At 43.5% G+C, this 16,118-nt stretch overlaps 1 protein-coding gene across 1 annotated transcript; it reads right to left on the bottom strand.

Moving 5' to 3' along the window:
• Positions 1–212: 212 nt before the first annotated feature.
• Positions 213–2,531, bottom strand: LOC109152471. The gene is made up of 2 exons (XM_019300171.1): positions 1,163–2,531; positions 213–934 (listed from the first exon to the last, which is right to left on the bottom strand). Exons 1-2 carry the CDS (start codon positions 2,529–2,531, stop codon positions 213–215), a joined length of 2,091 nt encoding a protein of 696 aa, XP_019155716.1.
• Positions 2,532–16,118: the final 13,587 nt, after the last annotated feature.

Raw genomic sequence — 16,118 nt, 5'->3', positions numbered from 1 at the left:
AAGTCAAACGTAGTTCAAAGGACCATTTGAATAGGTAGGGCCGTTCACAGTTTAAACTCATGCGGGCCAGGAGTTTACCGTACACAGTTTAAGCTCGTGCGGGTCAGGAGCGTCTATGACTTGGGCCCACCCATAGACAGGCGAGATGTTTTAGCAGTTTAACCACGTACTACATTTTTGGTGGATATCATTCATCAACTAGTCCCGTGTGCTTAAGGGTGATAAACCTTTAAGAATTTCCCGTTGATGGGGCCAACTCGCACACCATTTTCATCAATTAGCTTGTAAGCGCCTCCTGAGTATGCTTCTTGTACCACGTAAGGTCCATCCCATTTTGGAGTAAACTTGTGCCCAGTTTTCCTTGTAATAATGATAGGCCTACGAACCGCCAACACCTTGTCACCCACCTGAAATGAGCGAATCCTTACCCTCTTGTTGAAAGCTCTAGAAATTCGAGCTTGATAGCATTCTAAACTTTGTTGAGCCTGCAACCTCTTCTCGTCGAGAGCTTCTAACTCTGCCAACCGTAACTTTACATTATCCTCGTCTGTAAGACCTTCTTGGATAGCTAACCTTAGAGAAGGTATTTGGCGTTCAAGAGGCAAAACTGCTTCAACCCCATATACCACTGAGTATGGAGTGCTTTGTGTTGGTGTACGGTATGTAGTTCTGTACGCCCACAGTGCTTCTTCCATCCTCTCTTGCCAATCACGTTTTGACTTCGACACCACCTTTTTCAGTAGATTGCATAGAGTTTTATTAAAAGCCTCGGCAAGTCCATTTGCAGCTGCATAATAAGCTGACGAATTTCTTTGCTCGAACTCAAAAAGTTTGCAGATTTTATCCATCAATTTATTATCAAATGGTTTCCCGTTGTCAGTGAGGATGTACCGAGGGATGCCAAAACGATAGATAATGTGAACTCGGATGAAATCTGCAACATTTTCCTTCTTCACTTCCTTTAAAGCTACTGCTTCAGCCCACTTTGAGAAATAATCGGTGGCTGCTAATATATACGAATGCCCTGCTGATGATTTGGGTGTAATAGGACCAACCACATCGAGCCCCCACGCATCAAATGGCCATGATGCTACCGTTGGATGTAGCGGTTCAGGAGGTTGATGGATAAAGTTCGCATGGAATTGACATGCTTGACATCTACGCGCATAGTCTATGCAATCCTTCACCATCGTAGGCCAGTAGTAACCCATCCTTTTGATGTGAAAATGTAACTTAGGACCAGATTGATGAGCACCGCACACTCCAGAGTGAGCCTCCTCCATCGCTTGTAAAGCTTCCTCCTCACCTAAACATCGAAGAAATACGCCATCAAACGAGCGCCGATATAACGCATCCTTGAAATATATGAAGCGAGGAGCCCGACGTCTTACATCTACCCTCCTACGCGGGTCTTGAGGTAACTTCCCATCAGCAAGGTAGTCAATCAATGATTGCCTCCAATCCTCTTTATCTACCTCATAGACAGAGGCAGTCGGGAGTTCAACAATGTCGTCAAGAGAGCCATCGTCTTCGAAGATTGGAGGGACCACCCATTTTTGGCACACGCGTAACCGAGCCTCATATGTAGGATGTGATACAGTTGAAGCTAAAGCAGCTAGGGCATCGGCTTGCTTATTCTGTTTCCTCGGGATGTGTTCAATTGTAGCATCTCCCAGCCAATGTAGGAGCATTTTTGCGTAACTGTTGTATGGAATCAACTCTGGTTTCTTTACTTCATAAACCCCAAGTACTTGGTTGACAATCAGCTTGGAGTCCCCATATATATTAACCCTTAGCTGCTTCATATCAGCTGCAATTTCAAGTCCCAAAATAAGTGCTTGATACTCGGCAACATTGTTCGAACAGCGTTCCGTCAAGGTAAATGAATAAGGAAGCACTTCCCCTTCCGGCGCAACAAAGACAACTCCAGCGCCTGCCCCCTCTTTGTGTGCCGCTCCATCAAAGTACATCTTCCATGGAGGTAAAACTTCAACCACAAGCACATCCTCATCAGGTAGGTCACTGGACAACTCCCATTCAGCAGGAATTGGATGATCGGCTAGGAAATCTGCTAAGGCTTGCCCCTTGATGGATTTCTGTGGTACATAAGTAATCTCAAACTGTTGAAATAATAAATACCACCTCGCAAGTCGATCGGAAAGAACAACTTTTGCCATGACATACTTAACTGGGTTTGCCCTGGAAACTAGTCGAATTGTATGCGCTTCAAAATAGTGCTTGAGTTTCCGAATTGCGAATACAAGAGCCAAACACAACTTCTCAATCGGCAGATATTTGAGCTCATTTGACGTCATCATTCTACTTAAATAATAAAGGGCATTTTCTTTCCCATTATCATTTTCTTGTGCAAGTAAAGCACCCACAGAGCTTTCTTGGGCGGAGATGTAAAGGATCAACGAGCGTCCTGGAATTGGAGCCGTCAGCACGGGCGGCTTCATTAAATAGGACTTGATGTTTTGGAAAGCGTTCTTACAGGCTTCATCCCATACAAACGGGACACCCTTCCTCATTAATCGGCTAAAGGGCTGACATCTTCCTGCTAGGTTTGATATGAATCTTCTTATATAAGCCAACTTCCCTTGCAAGCTTTTAAGCTCATGAAGGTTCCGTGGCTCAGGCATCTTCATTATAGCGTCAATCTTTGCTTGTTCAATCTCAATGCCCCTATGTCGAACGGTAAACCCAAGGAATTTTCCGTCAGCAACCCCGAAAGCACACTTCAGGGGGTTCATTTTGAGCTGAAACTTCCGTAAGCGGTCAAAGACTTGTCTTAGATGCATCATGTGATCTGTGCGAAGTTTCGACTTCACAACCAGGTCATCTACGTAACATTCCACCATTTTATGCAGCATATCGTCAAATATAGTCTGCATGGCCCTTTGGTATGTAGCACCAGCATTTTTCAAACCAAAGGGCATCACTTTGTAGCAGTAGATACCTTTTGGTGTACGAAATGCTGTAAACTCCTCATCTTCTGGCGCCATGCGGATTTGATTGTAACCGGATGAGCCGTCCATGAATGACATGATCTCGTGTCCAGTTACGGCATCTATCATTAACTCTGTGATAGGGAGCGGGAAGTTATCTTTCGGGCATGCAACGTTAAGATCTCGAAAGTCTACGCACACGCGGATCTGGCCATTCTTCTTGCGCACAGGCACAATGCTGGATATCCAAGTTGGGTATTTAACTTCGCGAATGAAACCAGCCTCTATAAGCTTGTTGACTTCTGCTTCGATTGAGGGAATGAGCTCGGGGCGAAAGCGCCGTTGAGCTTGCTTAATAGGGCGACACCCCTTTTTTACTGCCAAGCGGTGCACGGCTACCTTTGGGTCCAACCCTGGCATCTCTTTGTATGTCCATGCAAATACATCAATATATTCTTTCAAAAGTGTGACATATATTTCTTCATCTTCGTTGGAAAGGAGTGAACTAATGAAGATGGGTCGAGGACATTCAGGGGTTCCTAGATCCACCTCTTTTAGTTCATCCACTGCGGCTTGTACCCCTTCTTCTAACTCTTGAGGCGCATCCTCTGCGTCTTCACCCTCGATTGGAGTCTCGTCGTATAATGTTATATGAAATGACGATGCCATCTCATCTTGACTTGGTGTTGCCTCACAACTTGAATCAATGTTTTCTTGATTCCTTCCTTGCACTTGGGTGTGTACAATGGTTCTTGGTTGGATTTTTAACACTTCACCACACGAGACATGGATATTAACTTCTCTTCTCATGCGAGACGGGACGGCACTCCTGAGCCTTTTTGAGGGTTCTATTTCGGTAGGAGGGTTGGTCTGCTCTTTTGAACTCTGAATAGGCCCGATTCTGTCATGTACTGATTTTCTTTTAGCCGGTTTGGGATTCGGCCCAAGTCTACGGAAGACTGATTGTCGTGACTCTACATCTCCGATTCTATCAAAAACAGACTGCTTCTTGTCACTTTTTTCCTCATCTGTAGAAGTGATGCAATTACTTATGGCTCTGTTTATGAATATTCGCACTGGTTTAGGGGGAACATAACCCAACCCTTTCCGTTCATGCGGTTCCTGCTGATTTGACTTGCCTTTCCCACCAGCTTCTGGGATGAGTTTCCCCAGCTTCTCTGGCTCTTTGGGGTTATATCCAGCTTTGAAGAGAAGTTTATAAGCATTAGGGTCGAAGCCGCCAGTGCGCTTAGCGGGCACTGTTTGACTTGTTTCAACTTGAACTTCATCTTTAAGTGGTTTAACTGGAGCTGCTTTTAATGTTTCAATCCTTGCAAGTGGGAACACAAGTTCCTTGTCGCAATGAGCTTGGTCTACAACCTGCTTGCCTTTCCACTTTGGATCAAGAGGCGTGTCAACATTGCTTTGCTCAGCCTCCTCTACAACTTGTTTCTTCAAGTAAAACTTTGCATCCGCAAAGTATGATTCTGCTTCGATGAAGGGGGTTTCGTCAGCGACTACTTTTTCTATCACCCCGCCTTTTTCAAACATGAGGCATTGGTGCCAGGACGAGGGAACTACTCCATTCTCATGTATCCAAGGCTGGCCCAGCAGCATGTTGTAAGACGTCCTTGCATCTATCACATAACATAGTGTACTCGAGTTTAGTGTTCCGATCCTGAGGTCGAGTCTGATGGTACCGAGTGCTCTTTGTCCGCCTTGATTAAACCCTTGAATCATTAAGCGGCTTTGAGAGAGCTCATCGGTGGAGATGCCAAGTTCTTTCATAGCTCGGAGTGACAGAATGTTCACCGCCGACCCTTGATCAATCAAAATCCTTTTAATCTTTTGCTCGCGGGCATACCCTTCAACGAACAACGGACGATTATGTGGTGTACCACCAAGCAATAGATCCTCATCTTTAAAAGTTATCTCGGCGGTATAAGACGCGGCTTTGTGGACTTGAACCTCGTCACCTCCTTCATTCACGGGGAATGAACATTCCCCCTCTTCAACATGTCTCCCTTTAATATTCAAGCGGGTTCTAGGAATATTTGTACCATGCGGAGGAAGCGCCTTCGGCATGTATTGAGCCAAGGCGACTGGTGGTCGAGGCTCGCCGGGACGTCCTTTCGTCTTTGTGTCATAGGCGGGGTCCCTTGCTGGGTTTCTCTCAACCCATCGCATTGTTATTCTCTTCAAAGATCTAACGTGTCCAGCATCGTTCCTTTGCTTTTTGCGGGTAACAACTACCCAATCCTTCTCGCATACCGGATTAGCCTGTGGTGACTCTGGCGGTTGCCTAGTAGCATGTTTCACAATGAATGGAAGCGGGCGTTTGTATTGCTTGCCCCCATCTTCTTCATCACTCTCTACAACCAACGGAGCGAACCTTCCGTATGAAATTTGGTTGGTGCAGGCAGTTGCATCAGCCAGCTCAATCTTTCCATCACGAGCAAGCCCCATCACCTTATCTTTAAAGACAAAACATTTTTCAATTGGATGTCCGAGGAGACGATGATACTTGCAATAGTTGGGGTCGTCCACCTTAGAAGCTTCTTCGGGACGCTTCATCTCCGGTAGTTCAATTAACTTGAGTTTAAACAACTCATCAAACATGGGTGAAACATCAGAATCCAGGAATGGATATTGTTTTTGCTGCATCTCTTCAATGATTCTAGTACCCCGAGATGGGCAGGAAAATGACCTCGGCCTTGGATTTTCAGTCACTTTAGCGAAAACCCGCATTGGCGATGCTCTCACGTTCATGGCCTCCTTCTTTTCTTGCTTCGGGAAGGGCTTGCCCCCTTTCTTGAATTCTTGTTTTACAGGTGCCTTAGATGAGCTAGGGATACTTGACATGCCGAGCCCTCCATTGGCTTCAATACTCAACTCCATGTCGTGAGCACGACTGGATAGTTCTTCAAATGTTCTAGGCTTGATTCCCTGCAAGATATAAGAGAGCTCGAAGTGCATCCCTTGGATGCACATTTCAATTGCGGAGCTTTGTGATATCCTCTCTTTACAGTTAAGACATAACTCCCTCCATCTTTCGATGTAAGCGCCTGCCCGCTCACCCTTCCATTGGTGAGTAGTGGTGAGTTCCAAGAAGCTGACAGTCCTCCTTGTGCTATAAAAGCGGGTCAAAAACTCGCGCTCCATATCATTCCAGCTATCAATGCAACCATGCTCCAGGTCGGTGTACCAATCAAAGGCAGTACCTTTTAGAGAGCGGACGAACTGCTTGACAAGGAGGTCTCCATATGTTCCTGCATCATTACAAGTTTCAATGAAGTGGCCGATGTGCTGCCTCGGGTTACCTTTTCCATCAAACTGCTGGAACTTGGGAGGTTGATAGCCTAGCGGCATTTTCATTTCTTCAATTCTCTGTGTGTATGGCTTAGTGTAAGTATATGAAGATTATGTTCCCTCGAGCTTCCCTTTAATTGCTCCCATGATGTAGTCGTTCAACTGCTCGACATGTATCATGCCCTCAGAAATTGGAATACTTTTCTCGGCTGGTGGTGGACGAGAGATCGTCTCTTCCATTCTTGGCCTACTTTGATGACGCGGTGACTCGACATCAATCTCATCTTCTTGAGTTTGAGGCTGCTTCCCAGAAGCTCGACTTGTTTCGCCGTTTCGCCCGCTTTCAACCTTTTCACTGAGCTCATTGATTCTCGTTTCTTGGTTATGCATGAACGTAGTTATCCCCTCAAGAGCCTTGGCGATGTTGGCTAGTTGTTCCTCCACCGAGGCCGCATTCGTTGTCATGGCGGGCATGATCGTGTATATATGATTCCATTCCGGTGAGGTTCTCTGCGGAAGTGATGACTGTGATGAGCTTCCACTGCTTGGAGTATTATTCGGGGAAGTAGGGCTCACCGGGCTCTTGTTGCTGGGAGCTCCTTCACTTGTAGGATTGTTGTTGGCAACAACCTCCATTGTAGTGGATGACCCTTTGTTACGTATAGCTCTGCGTGGCATGGTGGAGCTTCTGTCAATCCTTCGAACGATATGGCGAGCGATGTCCTGGGCCCCGTGCAGCTGCACGCCCAGGTTCCTCACTCGGCTCCGAGTCATTGCTTCTTCCACGTTTTGGCTGTCACCGGAACTGGTCACGGATGATGCCTTGGAGCGGGTAGCTTGAGCGTAGGTCATCTTGGAGGAGGGATTTCTCGATGCCATTTTTGGATTCCTTCCGTATAGAGCCCGCGAATCAACAGTGAAGAGATGAGAGGCAGAGTTGTCCCACTGGGCGTGCCAAAATCTGTAAACACAAAAATGTAAACTTTGTATATATTCACAAAATTCCGTGTACAGCGTGTGTATAATTCAATGCAGGTACAAAATCTCTGTCTAGTCCTCTGATTCTTCACTGACGTTATCTATTGAAGTGCCTCTGGGATTCAAATAGCGTAGCCTCCGGGATTTAATTGGCGCGTGCCTCCGGGATTTAATTGGCGTGGCTTCCGGAATTTAATTGGCGTGACTTCCAACAACGAGCGTCAAGAATTTAGAAGTAATCAATCCTGCAAAATTTCAAAAACACATGCAATGGACTCAAGCCGCCTGAAGGTCCTCAAATGCATTCAAAAGGCTTCAAGATCTCCGAGACAATCAATTCTGCAAAGCTCCAAAGTACCTGCAAAATATTCAAAAGATGCCTCCACGCCTTCAAGCGTTCTTCAAATGCTCTCAACTCCTTAAGTTGTTCAATGCCCTCAAGCTCTAAGCCTTCAAATTCTTCAAGCTTTCAAGTGTGTTTTGGAATGAAAATGAAGGCTCTATTTATAGCTGAAGCCTAACCAACATTCCTCAACAAACTCCCCATTTTAATTAATTAATTAATTAATTAATTAATTAGGAAAATGAACCTTGTTCAAGATCAAGTCCAGGTTCATTATTGTATAATCTAATTCAAATTCAAATTAAATTATAATTACTTAATTCAAATATAATAAAATTGATATTATATTTAAATTATAACTATAATTCAAATTCAAATATGAAATGGGCTCGAACCAATTAATTAATTAATTCAATGGCCCAAATCAAATCTAATTGGGCTAATCAAATTAAATTAATTTCTATGACCCAATTAATTAAATTGGCCCAATCGTCAATCTCAACATTGGCCCAATAACACTTTAATCGGTCCATTTATCGGGTTCGAATTTCATGTGTCTACAGGGCCCGTTTGATCGCCTTGCGTCATTTAACCCCACTAATTTAACTCATCCGGTTAGCGTAATCTTGGACCAAGCCGATAAGATAAGGATGGTGCAGTTCCTAGAAGAGTGTATGAAAGTTTCCCCTAAGGTAGACCAGACCAAATATTACTGGTTCCACCGGCAAGTTGGCCATGACACTAATGAGTGTCACGTTCTGAAGAGAAAAATAGAGGAGCTCATTCATATTCGATACTTCACTCAGTTTGTGAAACATCCAGGGTAACAACAACAGCACCAGCAACAAGGCCAACTCAAAAATGTGTGGCGAAAAGGTGAGGGTCACAAGCCATCCACCTCTGACACAAAGAAGAGGGGGTACGAACAGATCATGGAAGAATGAGACAAGGTGTTAGATGAGGAACCTGCGTAGCGCAAAAGGGTTGTTATTCGCTAGAACACATAAGATGCAATAAGATTATTGATGTGACTATTGGTCATGGTCCGTCCTGATCAATTTTGTTGAATGAAAAAAAAATTCATCCACCATGCCAAAAGTTAGAAATATAGAAGGGAGGCTCGTACTCATTTGAATGACGCATATCTAAGTTCCAAAAAAAATTTAAAAATAAAATAAAATGAACCTCGCACACTCTATTCCCTAATGGCCGACACGAGATCTGATCCTACTAGCTACCCGACGGAAGGGCGTTTTCTTGGATAAGCTCAATGGCATGGTTACGAAAATGTTATCCCCTAAGGACTGGTATGACGTCTAACATCGCTCACTACCCTACGGAAGAGCAGACCTTTGGTCGAGCCCATTGCCGGCCACTAACTGAGGCAATCCTCGACCGATACCATGGCCGAGGCGGTCCTCGGACATGTTGGCCTTTGCCATTTCCGAGGCTGTAACAACCCAAAATTTGATTTTATAAATCAAATTTTAAGAAATTCCAAAATAGCCATTTTCACTCCATTAAAAATTTGTGCGACCAATAGGTGTTTGAATAAATTATTTTGAACACTTTTTAAATTAATTCAACACCAAAACATATTTTTATTCCAAAATCCTAAATTTTTGGGTACTTCGCGTAACAAGTTTTAAACTAAGAAACCAATTTGAGTGAGATCGGGAGAAATCTGAACCAAGTGTTGGTTTGGAAATCATTTTTAGAAAAATACATTTTGACCCCAATCTATTTAAAATTCCCTTTCTAGACCTTGGTCCATGATGCAAGGTGAACCATAAGCTTTATCAAAACTTTGTCTGAACTTTTGGAAGCCAAGCTAAATTACTCCTTTGCCCTCCACCAATCATTGTTGATTCTTCTAGGGTTTAGAACCCTATAAAATGAGATGCTTTAGCTATTGCCTCTCGATTCCCTTCCTTGTCTTCCCCAAACAAAAGCTCTACAAGAAAACACAGTAAGTTTTTCTAGCCTTCCATTTCTTCAGCTTCATGTTTCTATCTCTGAGACTTTAGTTTTATGAGTTGTTGTGTGGCTTGTTTGAGGTGTCTAGGAGGTGAAGGAGATGTCCTGCTTGGGAAGAAGGAGGAATCCCAACAAGAAGAGGAAACAAGAAAGGTATAACCCATGGATTCCCAATTTCTTTTTGGCTCTGTGAAGCCACTGTTATATTATTAGAAATGAGTCTAAATGCTTGATTGTTGTGTGTTTAAGCTATTCGATGACTTTTTGTTGTGGTATAATGTGTTAGTGATGATTTGGAAGTGGAATTTTTGTTTGGAAATGTTTTACAGATGAAGAAGAAGGCACTGGTGCACCTCACTGTGTGCACCAGCGGAAGTGGCGGGCCTAGCCAACGGCCCACGAGGGGAGCCGTTGGCTAGAGCCGTGGCATGAACAGCCCTAGGAAAGGGCTGTGGCCCTAAGCCGCCTTTGATCGGCTTCAGGCAGCGGGCCTCTCCTAGCCCCGCTTCTAGGACCATTGCAGGTTACTTGTGCAGTGGCCGGGCCCTTGTGGCTCAGCTACATGTCGTTTCGGATTAGGTGTCATGGGCTCTTGTGGCTCGGTACCTCGGGGCCGTTTTGACGCACGTTTAGACTTTGATTTCGTTAAATTTGGATTAGAAATGAGCATGTTATGAAGGTTTTAGTGACGATTTTGCTTCGCAATATGTTTGTTTGAGTTCACTGTAATGATAAAATGCCTTGCTTTGTTGCCCTGATGATTATTTATGTGTTGAGTAGAGAAGCATGATCACTTAGGGAGTAATATTTTTTAGAAGAGCATGATTAGAATGTGTTGCTTGATCAATGGGATTTGGAGTATAATTTGATGTTAGAAATATATAGAATTCGACATGTTGCAAACCGAGTATGATATTGTACTCTTGAGACCTTTATGACCTATTTATATTAATTGGAAGCATGTTGTTTAGTATTTGGCATTCCATGTATTTCATGTTTCAAAAATGAATAAGTGACCAACGTGAACCTAAGTATTATTTTCCAAAGAAAATCTCATTCCACGTAGAGCATCTTTATCTTATCTTTGAGAATAAATTGAGAATTATGTGCATGTCTTTTGCATAAGTTAAGTATTACAATTATGAAATGCATGAGCGATATATCTATATATATCTATGGTGAGGAAACCTTGTTTTTGAGGACCCGTTTGGACTATGTCTTCTCGGATGATTTGTTATGGACATTGCGATCACAGAGATTTATCATGTCACGCGGTGTATTTCCACGTTACGAGGTTGGAGACTGCCCGCCAGGCTTGGAATCCTGGTTAGGGGGTGTGTACACTAAAAGTACGATACCTGATTCCATAGAGAAAGCAAGGAAGAAAGATAGAACCAAGAGAGTGGTTCTGTGGGCGAGTTGAGTATGTGGCCGGCTTGAATGCCAAGCCGGTTAGGTCCATTCGCGATTCGTGAAGACCTACCTCCCCACGAGTTAGAGGTTCTGTAGTTACAGATGTGGCAGATGCACGAGATTGCATCGTACGCTAGGGCTTCGCTGCGACGGTGTTCCTGCCTCGCACAATAAGTGAAATGAGAAGTATGAGAAAGTTTGAGCAAGAATGAAATCGAGTCAAGAGACTCAAGAGAAAGAAAACGAGTCATTGTGTGACACCCCGTAATCCAAATTCAATTAAGGGATTAATTAAGTAATTAATCCTAAACCAATTGGTAATTTAATTCCTCAAATTCCTGAAAATTCAATAGTCGGGGACTAGTAATTTACTAGTCAACCCAAAGTCAATGTTGTACCTTAAGCTTTGAGAGGAGTTCCCTTGTTCCCTTACACCTCTTCATTTTAGTAACGGTATTCATGACATTTCACCTTGTGTTAGTAATGCAAGCTAATCTAGTAGACACTCCTCATTCTTGCTCCTTACACTTCCCAAATTTGAGCTCTACCTTCTCTCTAAAAGTTGGATAGCTTTTCTTCCAAGCCAAGTTGGAGCTATGTAAAATCTTCAAGTGTTGTCTCAAAGATTCTACCTTTCATACCTATGAGCATCTAGGAGGGTAAAATCTATGTTCATCTTGTGTTTTTAGTGTTTTCTAAGGTGTCTTTTCTTAAAGAGAGAATCTTTATGATCTTTTGGTGTGTTCTTGAAGTGGGTTTGGAAGGTGAGCCTTAGTAGGAGCTTGGTGAAGTGTTAAGTGAAGGTTTATGTCTACAAAAGGTAACCCATGCCCTATAAAATCTATTTTGCTTACCTATGTGATGATTTCTTAGATTCTACATGTGATTTTGCTATGAAATGTGAGTGTTTATACATTGTCTTGTGAAAATGCATATCTAGAGGTTGTGTTTAGGGTTCTTGTAAGCCATTGCTTGGATATTCCTTTGATTCAAGTCATTTTGTTGTATTGGGTGAGATTTGGCATGTTTTGGACTTCAATTTCAGCTTGGTGTTGAAAATCCCCGAAGGGATTATTTTGGTGTACAGGTGTGTACCCGCGGGCGGAACGGCGGGCATTGGCCTACCCGCCGCCCTACCCGCGGGGTACATGAGGCTTGTGGGTATGTACCCGCGGGCGGAACCACGGGTGGGGGGCTACCCGTGGGTCCACCCGCGGGGAACAATATGTGGTTGTTGGGGGATTTGTTCCCCGTGATTCTTTTGACTCGGTATTTGGTCATTTGACTTCCCGTTGTTCTTTTGTGGAATTATTTGAGCGTCTTCTTGATGTTTCGTATGTCTAGAACTATATGGTAGGGATCCTTGTAGGCTTTGGTGTCTTGAATCGTGCTAAGTGTTCAACATTTTGATTCATTGATCTGTGATGAGTCTTGTGTGTTCTTCGGAACTACGTTTGGTTTACCCGTTTGATAAGCATGCTAGTTCGGTGTTTAAATGCTAGCGTGTGTGTTGTTTGTACCTTCCTATCGTTGCTGATGACTTGTGTTATTCATCATTGTTATTGTTGGACTGTGATCCACTCCTTGATTGAGTATGGTTTCATATCTTCGTTGTGATTCGTTGATTGATTCCTGTTGTGGTGTGATGTGTGTGTGGCTATACCTGGATTGCACGATTAGTGTTATGGGACACTAGTCACCATGGTACAGCAGTGGTCCTCGTGGTGGCCATGATGTGATTATGGAGTTTGTGACCTGTATGTCGGGTTCACGTATTTTGGAGAGGCGTGTTTCGCCGAGGCATGTGTCGTCGTGTGTGTGATCGGTACCTTGTGTACTATGAATTGGTGGTCTTGTTGGAGGTTTGTTGTTGGGGGACGACGGTTCTAGGAGGGAAAAGGTTGGACTAAGAAGTACAGGGTTCCTGAAGGTAATGGTTGGAACTAGACATAAGGTTGGGGGTAGCCACAAGGTTGGAACCGAGCATAAGGAAGGCATATCAATTCGTGATGAGTGATGTCACGAAGGCTTGTGTAGCCGTTGTTGTGAGTATCTCTTCTTGTGACGTGTGCAGTCATATAGGCATGTGTTGCCATTGGTTGTGTTCTTATTTTCTTGTGTTATGCATGTCGGGTGTTAATCTACTGTGTGATGGTAGATTATGGCTTGAGCCATTCTTGTGAGTCGTCATTACATTTCGTGTCTTGGGATGTGTTCCCGTATTGTTGATTGTGAGTGCTTAGAGTCTTGTGTTGACTTCTCCTCTCGATTTTGGAACTTATATATACATATTCCGTTTCGCAAATGATTTTACAAACGTATATCTTATCTATGTATGATATTTCACATGTATTGGTGGGTTACCAGCATTATTCGCTGACCGGGCGTCGTCCCATCTTTTATGTGTTTCTTTCACGTGATGTTTTGACGTGAGCGCGGTCTAGAGCCTGCTAGTGTAGTTCCCATCTTGTGTTGTTATGGCCTGTGTGCCAAGGATAGATTTTAGTACTTTGGACATGTATGGTTTTTAGCTTATGAATTATGTAGATGCTAGCCTGTGCGTTCACCTCTGGGTGAGCGTGGCATAGCACCCCTTTCGCTTCCAGTTTATATAATTCTTTTTCAGTCATCCGCTGTGTCTGATGTTCTGCCTAGATATCTGCATGTTTAAGGCTTTAATTAGCAAGGAAATTAGGGGGTGTTACAGTTGGTATCAGAGCCTAGGTTTGAGCCTAGGAAGGTAAAGTCAAGACTTCTAAGTGGCTAAGTGTGGTTTGAGACCCTAAGATGACCGTAAGAATCTAAGCGTTTAGGACTTAGGAATTTAGGACTTGTGGTGAAGTTGTGAGTTCTTGTGTCATTTTCTATTGTGTTTTCTGTGCTTTGTTTTCCTTTTAGCTTTGGTTCTCTTTAGTTAAGGCACCAGGTAAAGGTGCGGGTCCTAAGTTTCCTCCTGTTATCGTGGTGTTGCTGTAGAAGTCGAGGATGGCACCATCGAGACGTCGTGCAAAGTCTTCAGAACCAGTCACCAGTGAACAGTTAGCTCAAAGCCTTCATCAACAGACGTAGATCACCCTGACGCTGAGCAACGCCCTCCTCAACACCAACCACCCTCTTCAGAATGGGAATCGTGACGTAGTACGCCAAGTCGCAAGTCTCCATCCCCCGATCTTCGCCGGTGAAGAAGATCCTGCTGTGCTGGACGAGTGGATCTGGATGTTTGACATGATCTTCGAAGCTGTGGTTTGCCCGAAGGATCGCCAGGTGGAGTTAGCTACGTTCTACCTTCGGCAAGAAGCGGACTCGTGGTGGATGCTTGAAAGGCCAGCTTCTAGACAAGACCCGGAGTTCAGTTGGGAAGACCTGAAGGTTAAGTTACGTGCGTGGTTCTATCCTGTTCACGTCAAGGAGGCCTACCTTTGTGCAACCGACCCCTGCCGAGTTCAGCAAGTTCAGAAAGGAATCCGGGAGAACCATAAGAGGAAGCTTGACGGAAGTGTTTCACTGGTGGTTAGTAGTTTGATGGCTACTGGTGCCAAATCAACAAGAAGTTTTCAAAGAGATGGCTCTAAGTGGAAGTAGCATCCAGGACTTGTGTACGAAGTCGGGACCTCGGCAAGGCAAGATCCGCAGTCGTGAGGCAGATGCAAGTGGGAACCGTTGAAGTAAGCTCTTTTACCCTTTTGTTGCACCTTCCTTCGTCTTTGTGCCCTTTCCCTGCATGTTAGTTTCGGGCGTTATCTTGTTCGAGAGTCACCCTTAACCCTCTATAATCTTTTCTTGTCCCTAGACAAATCCAATCACCCTTTTTGCCAAGTAATTCTTTCCTTCCAAACCTTGTTCTTGTTTCTTTCCAAATCATCTTGTGCCAGTTGGCGGTGTCATCAGCTTAAGAAGGAATCTGGCAAGGTCTAAGAGTTAAGCTGCGTCCGTGTTAGGAATAATTGTAATATAGTTTTGATGAGCCAAAATTGTATTTTTAGAATTCCCCATATTTTATTTTGAGTCTAGTGTACAAACTTCAAAATAGACCTGACCCAAATATCCTACGAAATTCAAAGGCAAATAGAACCACTCAGAATATTGGTACTTAGGATTTATTTGCAACACTTTGTACCAAGAGGTCTTAATAGGTCAATGGAGAAGGTATTGTTGTATTTCGTGGAGAACCCGTGTTCAAATCCCTATGACACTGAATTTGCTCCGTAATGGGCGTGCATACTTAACTCAGGCAGAAGGCGTACAAATATATTATCAACACACTTATGAAAAATAAGTTGTTATGGAGCATTGTTAAGAAACGTGAGGAGCATTATCAACACACTTATGACAAATAAGTTGTTATGGAGCATTGTTAAGAAACGTGAGGAGCATTGCGGATGGATATGGTTCGAATCCTGCTTATATAACAACATCAACAGGAGCAGGCTTATTAAATGCAAGTCAGCTAGCATCAAAAGGAGCGTATTAAAAGTCAGAAGCATTTAATTGAGTCAGGAGCATGCATGCTTCATTCTCTATCAGACTTCTTCTTTCTCGCAGCAGAGAGCACGGCCGGAATTTCTTTATGAAGATTTTCTCTTCTTCAAGCAAGAACAGAGCATGTCATTCTCCACCAGATTTTCTCTTCCTCAAGAGCAAGAGCACAGACGAATTTGAAGATCTCAACATGAAGATTTACTTTTGTCAGAAGATATTTCATCCAAACCAAAAGAAGATTTATTGCAGAAGATCAACCGCAATATATGACTTTTGAAGATTACACAGATGAAGTTTTTCAAATAAATCTAATAAAGTTATTCTCCACCGAAAGCTGCTGCATTTAAATACTTCAGAGCAAGTTGCAAATTGGAGCATTGCAAATCAGATGGACGGCCAGGATTGAAGAAACTACAACGGCTATATGGTCTTTGTTGGCTATAAATATGGGCAAGGATTGAAGACTTGAAGCAGAGGCAATACACAATACAGAGAGCAATATTTGAAATATCCAGTTCATTATTCTTGAGCTATCTGTGTAGAAATCTTCAAGTCTTTAGAAGAGAAATTTGTTTTCTCTATATCTTTTCTCTACTGTGTGTAGAAAGAGGGTTAAGTGTAGCTGTGTGCAAAACACTAACCTATTGAGTGTAGCTGTGTGCGAGACACTC

Source organism: Ipomoea nil, unplaced genomic scaffold (genome assembly GCF_001879475.1).
Source record: "Ipomoea nil cultivar Tokyo-kokei standard unplaced genomic scaffold, Asagao_1.1 scaffold2422, whole genome shotgun sequence".
NCBI classification, from domain to species: Eukaryota; Viridiplantae; Streptophyta; class Magnoliopsida; order Solanales; family Convolvulaceae; genus Ipomoea; species Ipomoea nil.
Note: the sequence above shows the minus strand (reverse complement) of the source record. Positions and strands in the feature narration are given on the sequence as shown.